Consider the following 20,517-nt stretch of genomic DNA (forward strand, 5'->3'; position numbering starts at 1 on the left):
CCGAGGGGCCTGACCACCTGGCCGCATGTGGCACAGCTGCCATCTGGTGGCCATGGGTGGTAACTGCACCAGCCCACCTGGTTGTGTATTCCCCTGAACACAACAGGCTAGACCCCTTTCTCAGTCCTCAAGCACTTCATCTCTAAAGCAAGTCAGGTCTGTGTGCTAGTCTTAAAACTTCCTCTAACGTCATTTAATCTAGATTTCCCAATGTTTCAAGATTTTTTTTAATGTAAGCCTTGTGAAAAATTTTAAAATCCTTTGAATGTTTAAAACAAAAAAAATGATTTTCACAGACATGACTTCATAAAATACAAGAAACTTAGTTCTATCCCTCAGCATCTTTGCATATCTTCCCATACGTATGGATGCAGAGTTAATAAAGCAAGAGCATGACAAGCACTTTGTATTCGCCCAGCACACCTTTATGAGGCACCCACCATGCCCCAGATCAAGTAAAATGCTAGATCTGGGATATAAATGTGAGAAAGACTCGGCTCCCAGTCTCAGACTTCAGTGTATCGGAACACGTTCGTTTTAAACAAGTGCATTACACAGCCGAGCATCTCTCATTCATGTTCGTCACTCCCAATTCATCTTTCCCAGTATCATCTGGGCCTCCCAGGACAACATTTGATGTCATATTACTAAAAACTGTATGCTATATGCCACATTTTTCTAAAACCTCCTGGTTGTTATGAGTGATTTCCCCCATTTCCTTGGAATGCCTAAATAACATGGGTGTGTGCATGCTAACTAAGACCCTTTGGTCATGTTCCACTCTTTGCGACCCCATGGACTATACCCCGCCAGGCTCTTCCATCCACGGGATTTCCCAGGCAAGAATACTGGAGTGGGTTGCCATGCAACCCGGGGGATCTTCCCCGACCCAGGGATCGAACCCTAGTCTCTTGCATCTCTCGCAGGCGGATTCTTTACCTGCTAAGCCACCAGGGAAACCCCAAATATCACTCCTTCCAAATTAAAAGCAAAAATAATTTCCCTGTGTCTCTGCTCTGCAACATTGCCACAAATCTTCAATTTGTCAGAAACAAACAAACATGCGGTATCTGCAAAATGCAATAAAGCTAAGTGCAGGTATGTCTCCACAATTTTAGCCCTTTTATTTCACCAAAATTTTTCATTCCTCATTACAGAAGCTTACATAACATTACAATTTCTATATTTCAATTAGAAGAGTGCATCATTCAATGCAGAAAAATCATACTCTATGTAGAGGTAGTATTCCTCTGGTTAAATAAATAGCAACTCGTAATTTTTTATGAATTTATGACTCAAGCTGAACTGAAATAGAAAATAAAGGTATTCTTTATGTAAGTAATTACTTTTAGCTCCCCAATGCCAAATTTATGTTATATTAGCACCTCCATATGTAGCCCCAAAACCATTAATTTTTCTATTTTGAGTCAAGGCCAGACAAGAGACATAGATTTCCACATTTTATAAGACTTGTTTCTATACCATCAAACAATGAAAAACAAGAACCTAAAAAGATTCCCTGGTCAAGATGGAGGCAAAAATACCACAAGTATTCAAGAGACAATTTATGGTTCTCAGCCTAATCAAATTTATTTCTCCTTCTAAGCAACATGTTTTTATTTATATCTAACTAAATGTTTTATTAATACAGGTGGACATGGAAAGAAATCTGTAAAGTTCTTCACAGCAGTTCTTTTTTCCAAATTTGAGAACTCTGAAGTCACCTTTCTCTTTTCTTTTCCAACTTAAATCATTCCAGTTCCTCTCATTTTTCTTCACAAAGCATGCCTTAAACTTTTTCATTTTCTCCGATCTATTTAAATTTCTTGACATTTTTCTAATGTTAAAGAGATTATAATTTCTAGGCAAAGTACTGGAGAGCCAGCTGAGTGGTACAGCATCATTTTCTACTCGAGAGGAAAAATGGTGAGTCCTGTCCTAAGGAAACACTTGTATGTTCATTAGACAGATGTTATAAGGAAAGTAGATTCAATACATTTGGCACACACACACACAAACATTACAAGATTGTTGTGACACTCTTATAATCATACTTTCATCAAATCAGCAGTTAAAATTAATAAATTAAGTAATCTATGTCTATTCCAATAACTCACTAATACCTTCAATACACATTTTGCACTAAGTTGACATTAAAAAAAGGGAGGGAGAGATGTAATTCCTGTCCTCAGGGCATTTATGATATCTTAGGAGGAAAACAAGAGAAATAAGAAATTACACGTGTTCAAGAGAAAAACACATAGAAAGTTCAAAAAGAATAAAAATCAAGTCTGTAACTGCTGGAAAAATGGAAGAATACAGGAGTGATGAAAGTCCAATTGGATTATCCAGTGGCAAGATTTCTAGGGTAAGGTCGTTCTAAAGAAGTGGGAAATTCTTAGAGGTATCTAATCCACGTCCAGCCCATGTGCTTCATCTTTTCCTAAGGAGAAAACGCTGAAGAAAAGCTGCGCTAATGCTGAAATCGGAAATCTGCTTGTTCATCACGGCTTTCAAGATCAGTCCAATGTAATTAGTTTTCCTCTTCCCAAATGAAAAGATTTTCATCTTCAAAAATATAAAATATTTCTAAGATATTTCTGTTGCTAATACCTAAGAATGTCTCAGCTTGGCAAAACAGGCGGGCTTGGCCAAGCATTTCAAAGGACAAATGATAGCTGTGTTCTCTGACTACTTGGTTGAGATTCGTTCCTGAGTTCTGGAATCTGCTGTTTAATAAGTTGTTGTTCTCATCAACTACTTCAAAGATTTCCTTTGTCTGACTGCTGGGATCTTGTGGATTTGAATTCACCTGACCCACAACTAACAACAACGTATGCAAGAAATTCTTTAAATATGACTGAAATTTATTGAAATTATTTTCTTCCTCTAAGCCCAAACAGTTACTTTGTTTTAATTTTCTCCTTCTGTCCATCAAGTCAAATGTGTTATTAAAATGAGGCCAATCGTGTGTATTGCCAATGGCATTATCAGTAAGTGCTCTTCTACTTCTTGTTTTATTGCTCTTGTCTCTGAACATGGTTTTGCTTGACTGTCGTAAACATGGGTGTATTTTCATCCATAACTGGAGACTCAAAGAATTTTCAACATCAGAATCTTTGCAATATGCAAATCCTCGGTGTTCCTCATTTACAGGCTGGTTAATCACAGTTAGTATTGGGCAATGTTGACCACAGATATTATAGAGTTTATCCAAAGAGTCGCCTTCCTGAAGGGCGCCATGAATTACATTACTACCAGCCAACGGTTGGTTCCTAACAGCACCATCAGAGACAGGATGGACTTTGTTACCAGCAGACGCGAAGACATGAGTGGCAGACGTACACACTCTCTCTGATCTAAGGTTACACTTCTCTGCTGGGTGATTGGGTTTTCTCTCCTGAGCACAAGCTTCATCTTGAGTATCTAGTTCATCGTCATGGAAGGGCTCCGAGTCACTACAATGAGGCACGTTAAAATAATTGCATCTCAGCTCAGAAGGCTGAGTCAGTTCCTCTAGCTCTGAGGAGGATAGTTCAGCCATGTTTGGGCCTGGAGCCAAGTTTCCAAAATGTGAATACGGAACCTCGGTGCTGCTATTATCCAGTAGAGTATCCACTGATGTGGTGTCTGCATGGCCACACGGGCCAGAACATTCAGGCGATGACACTCGTAGCAAATGATTTTCTTTCAGGAGCCACTTGCCCTTGTCAATCAGTACTCCCTCTTCCCTGTCCCTGAGGATTCTTTTATGATCATTCTGTTTTGTACCATGTTCTGCAATGTCTTCCCTGGGATAACTGGCCCTCACGTTATTAACATCACATTTATCTCGTTTTTGCTCCGGAAATTTCTGCAACACAGTTGAATTACTAGACACCCGTTCCAAAGAGCCAAGTGACTGACCTTCAGGATCATAAAGGCCTACTTTCCCAGTGCCCTGAAATTCCACAGAATCACAAGGATAAACCTGAGATGTGTGTGTAGATCCAGCAAAAAGAGATGGTCTCATCATCTCTGCTTTACCATAAAGTTTCTCTATTGTCCTTTTAACAAATCCTTTGTTGCATTCTTTCTCAGGGGTCATCTCCTCATCACTGTCACTGGGGCCATCACTGGATGTTTTGTATGACTGTTCATTCTCACTGTTTTGTCTATAATCTGACCAATCAGAAGTTCCTGACCTTCTTAGGCTGTTTTTAAAATTGAGAGGGGACTCTGCAGAACTTCCAGCTTCCAAGCTTTCCACCATCTTTCTGACTTTTGTTTCAGTTTCTCCTTCACTGGGCTCCTTTTCTGTATTTAGCTTAGAATCATAGCAAAATACTAAAGATGGTGGCGTCACCAGTTTCCTACTGATGGTCTCACAGATGACACCATCCTTTCCTTCTTCTGCATCATTTCTGCTGGACACTTGGATCAATTCCAAACTTCTACCAGCCTCTAACTCCTTTCGGATCAATTCTTCAGTCACTTGCTCCCCTGAATTTACCTTTATATTAAAGTTATCAGTGTTCTGGTTTTCTAATTCCTCAAAAGATTCCATTTCTGAGACGTTTCTTTCACTTGATGTCATGCTGTTGGTTGTTGAGCCTGGTTCTTCAGACGTCTTTGAATCCTCCTTATCAAAAGATGTATATACACTTTTATTCTGAAATTTCTTTAATGAACAACTTTCAGATTTATCTAAAAAACCATGTTCTCCATCAAGTTCTGATTCAGTTGTATTTTGGAAACAGCCACAGTGGCTTAAACTACTGATACTTTGGTGTGACACCAACATATTAGAGCCATGTTTACACCCAGGGTCTGCCAAAATATTTCTGTCTTTCTGAACTTCATCAACTCTTTCTAACTCTTCAGTCAATTCCAAATTATCAGCTCTCTCATAGATATGGTTTTGTTCATAAGCGCAACCCTCATGAGAAGACAAAGCATCAGTAAGTGAAGAGATGTCTCCTAAGAAACAAGCCTTGTTCATGGAAGTCTGATCCATGGTAGGGTCGTCACTGGGGAAAGAATCTTCACTGAGGTGACAAGTCTCCTCTGGAGGGTAAGTCTTAACTACAGTGCCCATTTTACGTGCAGATCGAGTCACTGCTGTAACACAGACTTCAGAGACTTCCTCACTGGCAGTATGGCTTCCATCTAAAGAGATTTTCTGTGTTTTTTCATTTTCAGCACACTGAGGAATTATCTGAATGTTGGGTGTACAGCAATTTGCAGAAAGACCTATTGGACCCACATCCTGTTCTTTCTCAGTGAGTCCCGAGTGATTCGTGGTTGATTCCACTAAGCTGGCCACAGCGGCCTTCAAGTCATCAGCTGCCTCTGTGACGGCAATGTGCTTCAGCACCTCCAACAATGCAAGTGTTTCTGAACTTCCACTGGTCGCCTTGAGAGTGTCACCTGGACAGAAGCTACTCACACCTCCCTTTAGGGTTAACACCAAGAGCCAAGCTAGAAGTACATTAGTGGAGGAATTACATATCAAAGAAGGGAAGGGAACTTCTGAAAGTGGACCTGGCATCTGAACAACTCCATTTTGAGCCTTAGGACTACTAGGAACCAAAGCTTGCAGCTTGTGAAGCAGCTGAACTGGTGACAAGTGCTGTGGGGTGTCCCCTTCCAGATCTACTTGTACGGCAGTCTCTACGCTTGGCCCTTTTGCAGCAAGGTTTATGTCTTTGTAAACAAGGCTCATCTCTTGCCCTGACTTTGCAGCAGATATCTGACTTTTAGCATTAGGATCATCCATAGCTGACTGCGACAAAGTACAGAATTCATGAACAGAAAGCAAGTAAGTATCGTTCAAAGAGTCAGTCTGGCTCTCACAGTGATCTTGGATGAGTTCTTCACTGCTATTTTTGTCAAAAGACATACCTACTTTCTTACCTAGATTGTCTCCTGTCAAACTGGCACTTTTAGTTGTGTGTCTATTACTTTGCAGAATAGAATCATTTCTTTTTCCAGAACTAGTGTGGGAACTGTTTCCTGGAAGAAAACCGTTATTATAACTCGCTACACCCCTTTCCTTTTTGTATACTGGAGCTGACTTGCCAAGCTGCAAAGCTGCTTGTGGACTTAAGTTCTGCAACCATCTTTGTACATAACTTTGAACTGAATGATGGGTAACATTCTCAGGAAAAACAGCTTTTTCCAAAGAAGCCAAGGAATTTGCCCTAGTTGTGACATGCTGCTTACTTACAGTAGTATCTGATTTCAACTTATCCCTTTTTTGTTTTTTCTGGCTCCTTAAAGTTATGTGTGAATTATTAACTTTTGAAACTAAACTCCTCTTTGACATTCCTCTCAAATACCAAGAGGCTGTTTCTGCCTGAGACTCTGGCCCACAAAAAGCATTGGGTTTTTGCTCAAGGAAGTTAAACAAATGAAATAAATTTTGATTTTCAAAAGTATTTTTGCAATATCCAATCTCATTATGAGAAAACACTTTCTCTCCTTGACCAATTTCTCTTTTTGTAGGTCCCCCCAAGTTTACTTTGTTTAGTGGTCTGGATTTTCTTCTGGCTAAAAGTCCTTGAACCTTAGGTTTATGAATAGTATTTAATTTATTTCTAGGGAAATTTCTGGAATTCACAGGATTATTACCTTTCGAAGAAAAATAATTTGATTCAATTACTGTATCACTTGCATGGAGGTCGTTCTCACAAAGTATGGCCCCTTTGAGGGAACTATGTGAATCTCGCAATATCGTTTCCTGTGCAATTCTACCTCTTGTGTTCATTCTCTTATTCTTCCTAGGGATTCTTTTAGTTGCCATCTCTCCAGCCTGATGCTGAGAATTTATCACATGCTGCTGAGATTTCATCTTTTTTTTGCTAGCAACAGAGGACGAAATCTGCTTTTCATTTTCTGGAAGCTTTGTCAAACCACAATGAGAAAATTCATGAATCAGTTGGTCGATTCTTGTAGTGACAGTAGAGTTTCCTACTGAAGCTGGGGTCTTGGAAATAGTTTTGTCAGTTCCAGGGTTGTTACTTGAAGAGTGAGCTGCATCTGCTAAGAAAGGGCTGGATCTATCATCGGTGTTACCATAAGTTCTTAAATTCCTGACCCTAGCTTTGTTGTCTGCTGTGACATTATCAACTATACCTTCCTCCACAATTGAGTTTTCTGATGTAGTCTGTGGCAAGCCACCATTATGGGACATCTCTAACATCTTCTGACTTGTAATTTCTACAACACCAGCACTTATTGCACTTGATTTGAGCAATCTGCTTTCCTTTTTTCTTTCTAAAGATGATGCTACCTGCTCATCATTATCAACTTGAACAAGTATGGGTCTGTTGGACACAGATGACATTTTACTGCAAGAATGTGTGACCATGTGATACTCAGACTTGTTTTCCCAATCTTTCCTTTCCTCATTGTAGGAAAACTGCCCAATCATTTTCTCTTGAACCTCAGTTTCAGATACTAAGGTCACACTCCCTATCACAGACTTCTTCTGCCTCACTCTCCTTGGTCCAGGTGTAGGGGGCCTGTAGAAACGATGCTTCACTCGATCCTGAGTTCCCTGGGTGGCATCTGTGTCCATAGCAGGGTTCTCCCAGATGGTAGAACTACCAGTTTCAACATCTTGATCTTTCACTTGAGTGTTCACCTCCTCCGCTAGACTGTCCACCTGACTACCACCTTTCTCTAGAGGTGAGACGTCTGCGGACAATGAACACGCAGTAATCTGTACACCAGATGATCGATCATCCGTTCTCCCTGGGAGACTGCTTATTTCACTTTTTTCACCATTATTGGACAGATCAGCTCTACAGAGAGTGGTTGTCCATCTTATGGTTTCCTCCTCTTTTATCTTGAATCGAATTTTCATCTCAACTGTCATAGTGCCATCCTGATTAAAAATAATTGATTTCTCAACATCATCTTCAGAAGGATATATCAATAAATTCTGAGAATCATTTTTTTCTAATGCCAAGTAATTTTCAGAAGCAAAAGAATGATCTGAGTAGCAATCATTACTCTGCATTTTCTCAGAAGAAAGAGAATAAATCTGAGACGTTGGGCTTGAAGGTACATGTGTGCTCACTTTCAAGATTTTAAAAGTAAAACACAACGTGGAAGACAGAGAAGTCATAAATATCCAATAGAGGAGGCAACAAAGAAAGAAAAGAAGAAAATGAACAATTAGTATGAAAAATACCCTATTTTCTAAATGTCATAGTAAGATGTTGTTAAGTTTCTCACCTCTATGTATTCATTTGGTCACTTTAATTCATGGTAGTATCTGGTACATTTCTACAACATACTCTTTTAAAAAGAACTTAAATTCTACTTCAGGGAGGAAATTCATAGAATTGTACTTAAGTCCTAATGAGTTTAATAAGCTAATTTTAATACAGAAAGTATAAAGTAGAAACTGCTAAGGATTCTAGCAAAAATAAAGAGGTTTCTGTGAGGTTTGGTTTTCTGTATTATTCTGTTTCACAGTACTGGACTTGGGGTGTAATCCAGTGCTGCTTACCTATCCATACAAGCAAGGGATAGATTTTTGGTTGTATTCATCTTCCTTTCAGTATGTATCAGAGAGAGGTATCTATAGCATTACCAAACTGAAAACAGTTTTATAGTTTATTTTAAAGGCAAAATTAACTGAGTAATAATTATTAATCTAACATTATCTTCTATAAACAGTACATTTAATTTAAGGTCAGTCACAAAACAGAAGAGCGTGAATCACAAACCCAGATATCTAGATATTTCTTTAACATGCATCTCTAGCGATGACCTTGGCACTCACGCTTCCTCAACTCAGTCAAATTACTACCTGTAGCTTGTATACATGTGCACATGCTTGTGCTGTGCTATGCTCAGTCGCTCAGTCGTGTCTGACTCTATGTGACCCCATGGACTGTAGTCCACCAGGCTCCTCTGTCCATGAGATTCTCCAGGCAAGAATACTGGAGTGGGTTGCCAAGCCCTTCTCCAGGGAATCTTCTTGACTCAGGGATTGAAGCCAGGTCTCTTGTCGTCTCCTGTACTGGCAAGTGGATTCTTTACCACTGAGTCACTTGGGAAGCCCTTTGCATATGCTTACCATCAATTCAGGATATAAGGCTAGAGATACTTTCTCTTATTTTGAGAATACATTTACCAAAATTATAAATGAAAATGTTTCACTCATTATAATAAAAAGTGAATCTAAGGGCCTATGGCTTTTACTGGAATAACTTCAGAAAGTGGAGAATGTATGTAGTTAAGAGAATTTTTTTTAAGTCAATCAATTAATCTGAGCTCAGCTGTGCTACATGGTATTTATTATATATAGAAAACTCCAAAACTACTGGTGCGTCGCTTACTCATATCCCATAGAATTTAGAATTCCTCTCTAAATCAAGAAATGATGGCACTTTGATCTTTTATCTAGGTATTAGGTGCAAAACAAAGAAAGAAAAAGAAACTCATCAATTTAAATAGATATATCATTGATTGATTTGAAAAACAATCTTTTTAAAATTATTAATCTCTCTGACTCTTTGCAGCTATAACTAGAACCAATTTCAGTTTAAAATGTTTTGATCCTCTCTTTTTCTGTGATGAAGGAAATTGGTCATTTAAGATGAACTGCTGTTGTTGTTGTTTTTGAGGTTAAAAAAAAAAAAAACTTAGGGCTAAAAATAAGGGCTATATATTTAAGTGACTTACTTTTTCTGCTTTCTGACCTAGCATTTCCCTTGGGGTACACACGACGAGAGATGCCTGGTAATCTAGCAGGAAGCAAGTACTTTTGAATGTCATAATTTCCTGGTTTAAACGGTTCCCTTCCTGCTGCCACCACAGCTCCAGAGCTCAGGATCACAGCCTGCAGACTGGGAACCTAGGGAAAAAATCAGAGTTGTGGTCCTGACATGAGCAACATGAAGTTCTGGTCTTTCCATACACTGAGTTTATGACAGATTGAATTAATTTAACAACCTTCACGGTTTGAAAGAGATACTCACCAACCATCTGTTGGGCACCAATGATGTATACAAACTAATGGAGTACCAAACGGGGATGGGGGGAGAAGGGGGTGTTAGAATCCTTATTCAGCCCGCAGCTGCCTGGAACAGATCAGAGTTCTGCCCTCATAACTAAACAAATCTTCAAAAGGTATGCAGTACCGCCCCTGTCCTACCCACCCAAGCACCCACCTGGGAAAGAGCCTGACAGTCACTCCAGGACCACAACATTCAGTGATTGTGGATACGCAGGTCCCAGAAAAATGCTTTCTGTCCCCAACAAAATAGCACTCTAGGCCACTCTTTTTTAAGAAATATCATTGAGATTATGTAACAGGGAACAGAAAATCTGACTCTATGTTGGATCTGTTTCCTTGACTTTAACCTTTGCTTTCCAGTTGCTTTTGTTATTATCATCACATTACCAGCCATTATTACATAATGGTTGGCCTCAGGGAACCCAGCTGGTCTGCCTGAATGCTCACCTAAAGTGCCTTTGTTCAGCTCATGGGGAGACAATCTGACCTTGCCCACCTGTGGATGGCTGCAGAAAAGAAGAAATTAACACGTCCCCAACCCAGGCTGGCCCAGGCTGGAAATATTTTGCAAAAATAATGGCTATTTTACTTTATTTCCTCACCTCCTCCCCCTCTCTGTTCTAATAAAAAAAACTGGCATACAGATTCCAAAAAGATGGTTTAGGGGGACACTAGTCTTCCATCCTCTCAGTCTGCTAGCTTTTGAATCAAGTCCTATTCCTTGCCTCAACACCTCATCTCACGATTTATTGGCCTATCCTACAGTAACAGATTATGTGCCAACACCTTCTGTAAGTCAAGGCTCAGGGGAAAGAGTGGAGGAGAAAAAAGAGGTCCTCCTGGACCATGCCTCATCCGAATCTGACCTCAAAAGGAAGAACATCCACCCAGGTGAGCCAGTGCCCTCCCATGCACACTGAAGCATGTTAGCATGCAACTGTGAGCCTGCACGCATGCTTTCACACATGCATGCGCGCACGTGGGAAAAACCTTCTTGCGGGAGGGGAACACCATAACATCACTCACTACTCGAGCTCAGATGTGAAGAGCCCCCGTCCCCTCAAACGCTCACCTTCCTTCCGTCTGTGGCATACAGCTTGGTCACCGGGCGCTGCATGACCTGTGTCAGGTACTGCAGAAAGACCTCAAAGCTCTGCGTGACCCTCCTGTTGAGCACGATTGCACGCCTCGTTTTAGGGTCGCCATTCCTGAAGACCACAAGCCGTCGCGGCGCGCGCAGCATGCCGGGAGCAGCAGGGGCGGGGCCTCGCTGCACATGCGTGCTGAGAGCTCGGCTGCTGAGCCAGGGCCGCGGGCGACGCCGGGCCTTGTCCAGATCCACTGGCTGCACCTTCCTGCCGTGGGAGCACAGGTACGACTGACCGTCCTCCAGCTCCTCCAGGCGCGTGATGCTGTGCCTCCCCCGGGGGGTGCTGATGTTCCGCACCCCAAAGGGCAGGGGAACCTTGCCCGACAGGTTGTCCAGCAGAGCATCGAATGTTTTGAAGGAACGAGGGTTCAGCACCACCCGGACCCCGCCGAACTGAGGGTCTCCGCTCTTGTAGAAACTGATCCTTTTGGCCACAACAGGCTGGGTGATGCCCGACTGGCGAGGAGAAGGAAGCGGACCTTCAGAGGAGATCCGGCGAACCATGGAGAAACTGGTGGAAGGAGTTTCGCTCATTTTGGTTGAGACCTGGGGAGGGAAGGACATTATTCATCTCATGGTAACAGCACCAAGAGGAATACATGCTGATGCTAACACAGTTACTGATAGCTGTTCCTAGGATTTCATTCATTCACTCATTCATTCGTTATACCTTCCTGTTTTGAAAGATAACTTTCAGGGCTTAAAATAAGAAGATATAAAAGCAGCAGTTAAGTAAGGGTGTTTATAATTGAAAGATTAAAAGCAGCCTAAAGGAACATCTATGGTCGTCTAGTGACTTAAGACTGCTCTCCCCATGCAGGGAGCCTGGGTTCCATCCCTGTTCGGGGAACTAGATCCCACATGCCACAATTAGAAATCCGACATGCTGCAACTGAGACCCGGCATAGCTAAATAAATAAAAAGTAAAAACAACCTAAGGACACCAATGAATTGGGCACAGGTGGAGAAGGCAATGGCACCCCACTCCAGTACTCTTGCCTGGAAAATCCCATGGACGGAGGAGCCTGGAAGGCTGCAGTCCACGGGGTCAATGAGGGTCGGACACGACTGAGCGACTTCACTTTCACTTTTCACTTTCATGCATTGGAGAAAGAAATGGCAACCCACTCCAGTGTTCTTGTCTGGAGAATCCCAGGGATGGGGGAGCCTGGTGGGCTGCCGTCTATGGGGTCGCACAGAATCGGACACGACTGAAGTGACTTAGCAGCAGCAGATAAATCATGAGGTATACATCCATGGAAAACTGCACAACCATTAAAGAGGGCTTTATTGGCCTGTATTTATTGGCACAGAGAAATGATCATGACATTTATTACTAAGTGAAAAAGCAGCTTGTAGAATACACACGCTAGGCCATTGCCAATGTGTATAACATTTATTATACTAGAAGACGAAAATGTATATACAGCCTAGTGCTGATGGTGGTTATCTCTGATGGCAGAGCTGTGGATAATATTTGTGTTTTTTATACATTGCCAAATTTTGTGACTCTTTAAAATTAGCAAGTATTATTGAACAATTTTAAAAATAAAAGAAACACAAATCAGAAACCATCCAATGAGAAGAGCTTTGCAACTGATCAGTTTAGTTCTTCATGTCCCGGCAGTCAAGGAAAAGGGAGAACACAGGAAAAGTTTATAAAGTTCAAATTGTCTGTTAGATGGAATCAAATGAACTCATTTGGAGGAAGTTGTTTCCTGACATTAAATTCTGGAAGACCCTTAAAAAAAGGGCCATATTAAGGTAGTCTAAGATGTTTTCATTACAGATTGTAGAAAATGCAGTTAAATTACACACAACTAATTGCACATTGGAAAATGCTGCACTAAACAAATATTTTTAGAATGAATGATGGCAATACTATGGGGCTGCTACAAATGATGCAATCTGGTTACTGGTCCCAGTAGAGCCTGGAAAGTGAAATTTTCGGTCGTAATTTAAGAGCCGTTTCAGCCAATCACTGAAGTTTTCCTTGTCCACATTCCAAGAGTCTGACTGACAAGTGAGCAGCTTGTGGGAGGGTTTATCTGAGGCTTGGCTTGTTTTTCATTAGTAGCACACTGCGGCTACTTTCCGTTGTTCTAAATCAATGTAATTATTAGTGTCTTTTGACAGAGTAAGAATGCCCTGCAGCCTTGAAGACAAATTGAACAAACTAAATAAATATGATCAGTATCATACAGATGAATAAGGCATGTCCAGCACTGTAAATCAGTTATAAATCTGGGCCAAATCACTTACTTAAATGTTTGCAAGCTGTTATCTAAGACTCTTCATTTATCTCCAATATGGCTTGTCAATATTATTTATATGTAATGTAATTTAATGTGTTCAAAGATCAACTGAGAAATGAGATGTGTCTCCCCTTCTCTCTTCTCAAGCAGTTTACAGTACTTAAGACACGAAAGGCAGTCTAGCAGGAGCTGGGGAATCCAGCTTTGCGGTGTCAGCAAAACCTCAATCTCTGCTCATCCTCGGCTGATAAACCCTGGTCTGACCTGACAAACTGTGCTGTGATGGAGGATGAATTCCTTCATTATCTGAACAAAAGATTTCAGAAGTCTTTGCCTCCAACCACTTTTTAGGCTTGTTTAGTACTCTTGCCTGGAAAATCCCATGGACGGAGGAGCCTGGTAGGCTGCAGTCCATGGGGTCGCTAAGAGTCGGACACGACTGAGCGACTTTACTTTGACTTTTCACTTTCATGCACTGGAGAAGTTAATGGCAACCCACTCCAAGTGTTCTTGCCTGGAGAATCCCAGGGACGGGGGAGCCTGGTGGGCTGCTGTCTATGGGGTCGCACAGAGTCGGACACGACTGAAGTGACTTAGCAGTAGCACTTAATATTTATTTGAAATTATTTTACATGAATAGTGTTTAAGACACATTTTTCACCTAAATTTGAATAGCTTATTCATCTGTACGTAAGCTCATGTGTGCGTGCTCAGTCGTGTCTGACTCTTTGAGACCCCATGGACTGTAGCCTGCCAGGCTCCTCTGTCCGTGGGATTTCCCAGGCACGAATACTGGAGGGGATTGCCACTCCCTTCTCCAAGGGCTCTTCTTGACCCAGGGGTCGAACATGGGGCTCCTGCATTGGCACACAGATTCTTTACCACTTAAGCCACCAAGTTCCTGGTGAGGCTTTTAATTCCAGTAGCACCCTGCCTGGATCTCACTATTTGGAGAGCCGCTCACCTGCTGGTCATGTTGGGAACACAGTTATGTGAGCTGATACACTTTGGGTTTTGTTTGGTGGTGGGGGATGGGGGGAGGTGTCTCGGTTTTTATGTCTGAAAAAAAGAGAAAGAAGATTTTGTGCTGGGATCAGAAAGGAGACCATGGAAAATAGGGTCCATGGGAGGGAAGACATGGCCCCCATGGTCCCACTCTGACTGCTGCCCAGTCTTGATCATTGGTTTTGAATCTAATGCATGAAGGAAGAAGCTGGAGTTACCATGTCCTGGGAAGAAGCCATATGCCCAGCAGAGGAGGACCATCTGCAGAGCAATTACCTGCAGCAGAGTAGTTGCCAGGCACCTTAAAGAGGAGGCCACAGCAAAAAAAAAAAAAAAAAAAAAAAATACAAGTTCCTCTGGTCCTCACTGCTGTTACAGGATCTCTGAGAACTCCTGGAAGTGACTGGAGGAAGTTTTGGAGAGAGTGTTGATATTTTGCATACATGTGGCTGGGATTTTAGAGCCCATGGTGAGGTGGGCAAGCACAGCAGAGTGTAATGAAGATTCCACTATTATTGAATAAAAGGATCTCTGTGCATACAGTGGGACTTCCCTGGTGGCTCAGACAGTAAAGAATCTGCCAACAATGTGGAAGACCTCGGTTCAATCCCTGGGTCAGGAATATCCCCTGGAGAAGGGAATGGCTACCCGCTCCAGAATTCTTGCCTGGAGAACTCCAAGGACAGAAGAGCCTGGCGAGCTAGTATGGGGTCGCAAGGAAGCTAGGATCTTGAGGCCCTCCATTGTCCTCACCACTGACTGCCCTAGAGGTAGCAAAGCATCCAGTACACAAAATCTCTTGCGTCCAACCACAAATTATATTGAAATCTGCTTCTAATGACAGCTTGCTACCAATATCATCCCCTCTTCTTTGAATGCTCTTCATAGCTGAATCAGACCATGAAGCTGTGAATACTTGCATAGCTTTTTAAGATTAACCCGATTTAGCACCCTTGGTTTCCTGAGGTGCGACTATTGTTACACCGCTCTGTGCTGTCACTGGTCTGAGTCATGTGTACAGCTCAGAGCTAAATAGTTGCCTCTCCCAAGAGGGCTGTACCTTCCTTCTCTCCCCCACTCACTTGACAACAGATGACAGGTTTATAAGATGCAGGCACGTCATTTCTTAATTATATTTTTAATTTAATTTTCTGGCACATATTAAGAATGCAAGCAATTCAGAAAGAAACATGAAGTCAAAAACAAAATATAAAGCTGGTGTATTCATTATGTTCTGTAGTGATTCAGAGATCTGATGCTGCAAGAAAAAATATTTCATTCCACAGGTCATAACTCTATGGGACTAGGGGTTGGGGTTCAGAAAGGAAATATGGGATTTATTCTTTATGGTTTCCCAGGTGGTGCTAATGGTAAAGAATCTGCCTACCAATGTAGGAGGTGTAAGAGACACAGGTTCAATCCCTGGGTGGGGAAGATCCCCAGAGGAGGAAATGGCAACCCACTCCAGTATTCTTGCCTGGAGAACCCCATGGACAGAGGAGCCTGGCGGGCTACAGTCCATGGGGTCGCAAGAGTCAGACACGACTACAGGGCTTAGCACACATGCACACTCCCGCTGGCAGTCCCAGCTCTTCCGAAGCTGGGAGAATGTATTGCACAGATATCTCTAATGAGTAAATAGACCTTTTAAATCAGGAAAAAACCTTTCCTCATATTTGAATACACTTGAATTTCTTGATTTCCTGATATTAAAATTCCCTCCTACTTCAATATCAGCATATTGAGGTTCCATGCTTATCTGGGTAAAAATAATACCAGCAATAGTTATTGTTTTTCTAATGGTTATAGATAGAACACAAATGTGTAGTCTAGATATAAAATATAAAATAAAGTACAGCTAGCTAAAATAGATTATTTTCACAATAAAGATTTTTTAAATAGGTTTGTACTTACCAGAACTTGAAACTTCCCTTAAAAAGATGGCTCAAGTTCAATAATCCTCACAAATGTTACTGGATATGTAACCTGTTCATTTCGTGCAAAGAAACTAGTGTCCTTGGGTGTATTCTGAGTGGGGCCGCTCAGAGATTGAGGGCAGCCAATTAATTTAATCCGAGGCGATGCTAATCACCGGGCGGACTGCACCTTCAGGGAACCACAGCCAGAGACAAGCCAGTTCCCATCATGCTCCAGAGTCCTGAGTCTTCCTGATTAGTGTCTCTTGTGTTGCTTTCTGCTTCCCTAGTATCATTCTCAGGGGAAAGTACTTCCCCAATTCATGAGCATTTTCCTCCCAGACAGCCTCAAGTCCTCACTTATTTGTATTAAAGAGAAAAAGTTGTTACGCTGCTAAAAATGACATTTTTGTCATTCTTTGATAAATAGTTCTGAGCCAGTATTTACTCATGGTAGTCATTAAAAAGGAAAGGACCTAAGCCCTTTGTTTTTAATGCAAGCACTCCTGAGTATTGTGGCATCGATGTAGTTCTATAAAAAGGGCTGTAAGTCTAACAGTCCAGCTGCTCAGCACAGCACAAGTGCGAGAGGCGCCCCGCAGAAGGGGTGCTGCGCCTCCACACACCCTGCCTCCCACCGCTCTGCTTAATCATTGGGGGTTTGAACGTGTTTCAGGACTGTGTCACACACGCAGTCCCCAAATGACACATACTGCCTCCAACAGCTACCTGCAGTCTAATCTGATTTGAAAATGCCTCCCACCTAATCGGATTTACCGGGCTTCTCACCTCAGCTTTGAACCTCAAAAACAACCGGAGGGGTGCTCTGGGAGAGAAGGACCTGGTTCAAACCTGTGTTCCCGAGTGTCGCCTCCAAACACATCACTAGGGGAACAAGGTGATGACATGGCACAGTTTGCCTAGTAAATACTGACTTTATAACAAGTGACCAATTAAAAAGGAAAAAGGAAAAAACAAATATCACGTGTTAATACATATATATGAGATCTAGAAAGATGGTACTGATGAACCTATACTGCAAGGGAAGCAAAGGAGAGGCAGCCACAGAGAACAGAGTGTGGACACAGTGAGGGAAGGAGAGGGTGGAAGGAATTGAGAGAGCAGCATTGAAACACATTACCATACATAAAATAGATAGCGAGTGGGAACTTGCTGTAAGACACAGGGAACTCCAGTCTGTGCTCTGTGACCACCTAGAGGGGTGGAATGGAGTGGGATGTGCAAGGGAGAGGGCCTAGGTATACTTAATGGCTGATTCATGTTGATGCATGGCAGAAACCAACACAAGATTGTAAAGTAATTATCCTCCAATTTTTAAAAATGTAAAAAGGAGTAAGAAAGGGAGGGAAGAAAGAAAGGAGGGAGGGTAGATATGAGAAATGATAGTTATAAACCTCCATTTATAACATCACCATCCACACAGACATGGCAACTGAAGCAATAAAGAAATGTATATTTTCAGAGTAGTGACAGACAAGTCATATATATATATATATATATATATGACTGAGTTACTTTGCTGTATAACAGAAATTAACACAACATTGTAAATCAACTATACTTGAATAAAATAATTTTTTAAATGCCTGGCTAGGGAGTTTTGATTCTATTCTGTAGAACATGGAAATGCACTGAAAATCTTTGAGCAGAAATGACATCAGAACTGAACTTTTCACTGACTTTGTATGTCAGATGACTTGCGGGGAGGAGACTGTGGTGACAGAAACTGGGGAGGTGGCCCTAAAAATAGTTAAATCAAGAGCTCCTGAGGGCCTGACTTAGAGTAATGAGAATGGAAATAGAAAGGAAGGAAAGTATTTCCAAAAGTTTCAGAGGTAAACCCGAAATAACACAACAATAGGTTGACTGTGGAAGGCAAGGAGGTAGGTAATTTATTTAATCCTTTAAATGAATAATCTACTATAACTAAAGAAGCCAGTGCAGAGCATAGTTCAGCAAAATTGCATGAAGCAGGCTGAACAAAGATGACAACAGGAATTGGCTTTTATCAACTATACTTGCTGTGTCCTCATTTAAATGAATAACTTGAGTTTTTCAAGCTACATAAGATGAGAGACTGTGAAGTCAGGAATTGTCCTAATCCATTCCATTTTTAAATACTTAGTTTGAGGTCATAGAAGGACATCCAGGTAGTGGTGTGCAAAAAGCAGTTATTAATATAACACTGAACACTGGGAGAGAGGTCAGAATATAAGAGAGATTTTAGAGGCATTCAAGGAGGGGCTATAATTTGTGTGTTGGGATCACCAAGAGAAAGAATTGTGAAAGCAGTAAATATTATTATTCACATTATGAAATGGGCAGACTTGAAGTTATGTAGTATTTACAGTTGTGATGTGAACAGATCTCTATAATAAACATGATAGTCAGAATTATGGTGAAATAACAAAAATTCACAAAAATTCACAATCCCCAAATTCACAATGGAATTTCACGTTTCCATCATTGGCTGATCAGATGAAACTGGCCTAGATATATCAAAAATTAAAATTCAAAATGATCCAGATTAAAATATCTTCAAGTCTATTATAGCCTTATGGAGAAATAGTATTATTAAAACAGAATGCTATACGTCCAAGAATTTCTTAAACTATACCAAGATGAAATTCATCATTTCTGTGACTAGTAATTTTTAATTCAGGACAAATTAATTAGTTATAATCACTTGGTCAGAATCTGATAAATACTATTTACTAAATAAAAAACTGGAAAAGAAAATGAGTTGCTCTAAAAAATGTATCTGTCAGGGATAAATCATCTTTTGTATAATGTCTTCAAGAGTGTGCAAAACACTATAAAGAGATATGTTTTACTCTACCAAAAAAGAAATAACTTCGCTATTAGTCAAAGAAAATGCAGCTATCCTCAAAATATGCATAATCATGCTAAGGTTGCTTCCCTGGTAGCTCAGCTGGTAAAGAATCCACCTGCAATGCAGAAGACCCTGGCTTGCTTCCCGAGTTGGGAAGATTCACTGAAGAAGGGATAGGCTACCCACCCCAGTATTCTTGGGCTTCCCTGTGGCTCAGCTGGAAAAGAATCCATCTGCAATGGGGTAGACCTAGGTTCGATCTCTGGATTGGGAAGATCCCCTGGAGAAGGGAAAGGCTGCCCACTCCAGTATTCTGGCTGGGAGAATTCCATGGACTGTATAGTCCATGGGGTCGAAAAGAGTCGGACAGGACTGAGCAACTTTCACTTCACATGCTAAGGTCAGAGACAAGTCAATCCAAAAAAAGTATTCCTAAACTTCTTAACAAAATAAAACAATATTTCTGCTTAGAAAAATCAGGTAAGTAGACTCTCAGTTTATACTTTTCTCTCTCCACTCATAAGCAGCTCTTGGATTTTACATCAATTATTGGAAACAGCCAGTTTCTAAAAAGTGACTGGGGGTAAGTCTCCCATGGTATGTTCTTAGCACGCTGCCATGGGGAATATTTAGCTGTTCAAAGGTTCCAACTTTCTATGAAGAGACGACAGTGGAAAATTTCATCTGTGTGATTAGATTAAGTTATTTTAAAATGTTTGGAAGATCTTTATTGCTTAGAGGAAATAGGCTTTCTTGAATAAAATCAAACGATGCAAAAGGATTTACTTATTTTAAGATAGATGTTGGCTATTTTTTTAGAGTGAGAAAAACACCTTGAAATTCTTTTAGACTGATGACACTTTTGCCTTAAAAAAGGAGACATTTGGATATTCTCTCCAGATAGTAGTTTTATTCTAATCCTTACCACTAATCCTCTCATCAAGAGCTTTCCTTTCCTGTTAAAGAATATTTTTAAAAGTCACAAACATGGTCTTTTTAACTCATTCTAAAAACAGACATTTCTGAAAAATGTTAGCACATGTATTCTTTATTGAACTATAGTTGACTCACAATCTTATACTAGTTTCAGATGTACAATATAGTGATTTGGTATTTCAGGGATTGCACACCATGCAAAGTTATTATAAAATACTGCCACCATTTTCTGTTCTGTACATTCCATCCCTGTGACTTATTTCTCCTATAACTGGTAGCTTGTCACCTTCACTTACATCCCTCCCTCCACCCCTCTCTCCTTTGACGATTACTAAAATGTTCCCTGTATCTGTGAGTTTATTTTATTATATTTGTTGATTCATGTT

At 41.0% G+C, this 20,517-nt stretch overlaps 1 protein-coding gene across 3 annotated transcripts in view; it reads right to left on the reverse strand.

The window, feature by feature from the left end:
- RP1 (RP1 axonemal microtubule associated) overlaps window positions 1-12,010 on the reverse strand; it is a 103,573-nt gene extending 91,563 nt beyond the window's left edge. Inside the window, exons 1-3 of one of the 3 annotated variants that reach the window (XM_025265400.3) lie at window positions 11,088-12,010; window positions 9,682-9,853; window positions 1,569-8,064 (exon numbers count right to left, since the gene is read on the reverse strand). In XM_025265400.3, coding sequence (XP_025121185.3) covers window positions 2,534-8,064; window positions 9,682-9,853; window positions 11,088-11,729 — 6,345 coding nt within the window. In that variant the 5' untranslated portion in view covers window positions 11,730-12,010 and the 3' untranslated portion in view covers window positions 1,569-2,533. Of the gene's footprint in view, window positions 1-1,568; window positions 8,065-9,681; window positions 9,854-11,087 lie in introns of those variants that run through there. The other 2 variants (XM_025265403.3, XM_025265404.3) reach the window with 2 other exon arrangements.
- Window positions 12,011-20,517: the final 8,507 nt, after the last annotated feature.

Source organism: Bubalus bubalis, chromosome 15, assembly GCF_019923935.1.
Source record: "Bubalus bubalis isolate 160015118507 breed Murrah chromosome 15, NDDB_SH_1, whole genome shotgun sequence".
Taxonomy (NCBI): Eukaryota; Metazoa; Chordata; class Mammalia; order Artiodactyla; family Bovidae; genus Bubalus; species Bubalus bubalis.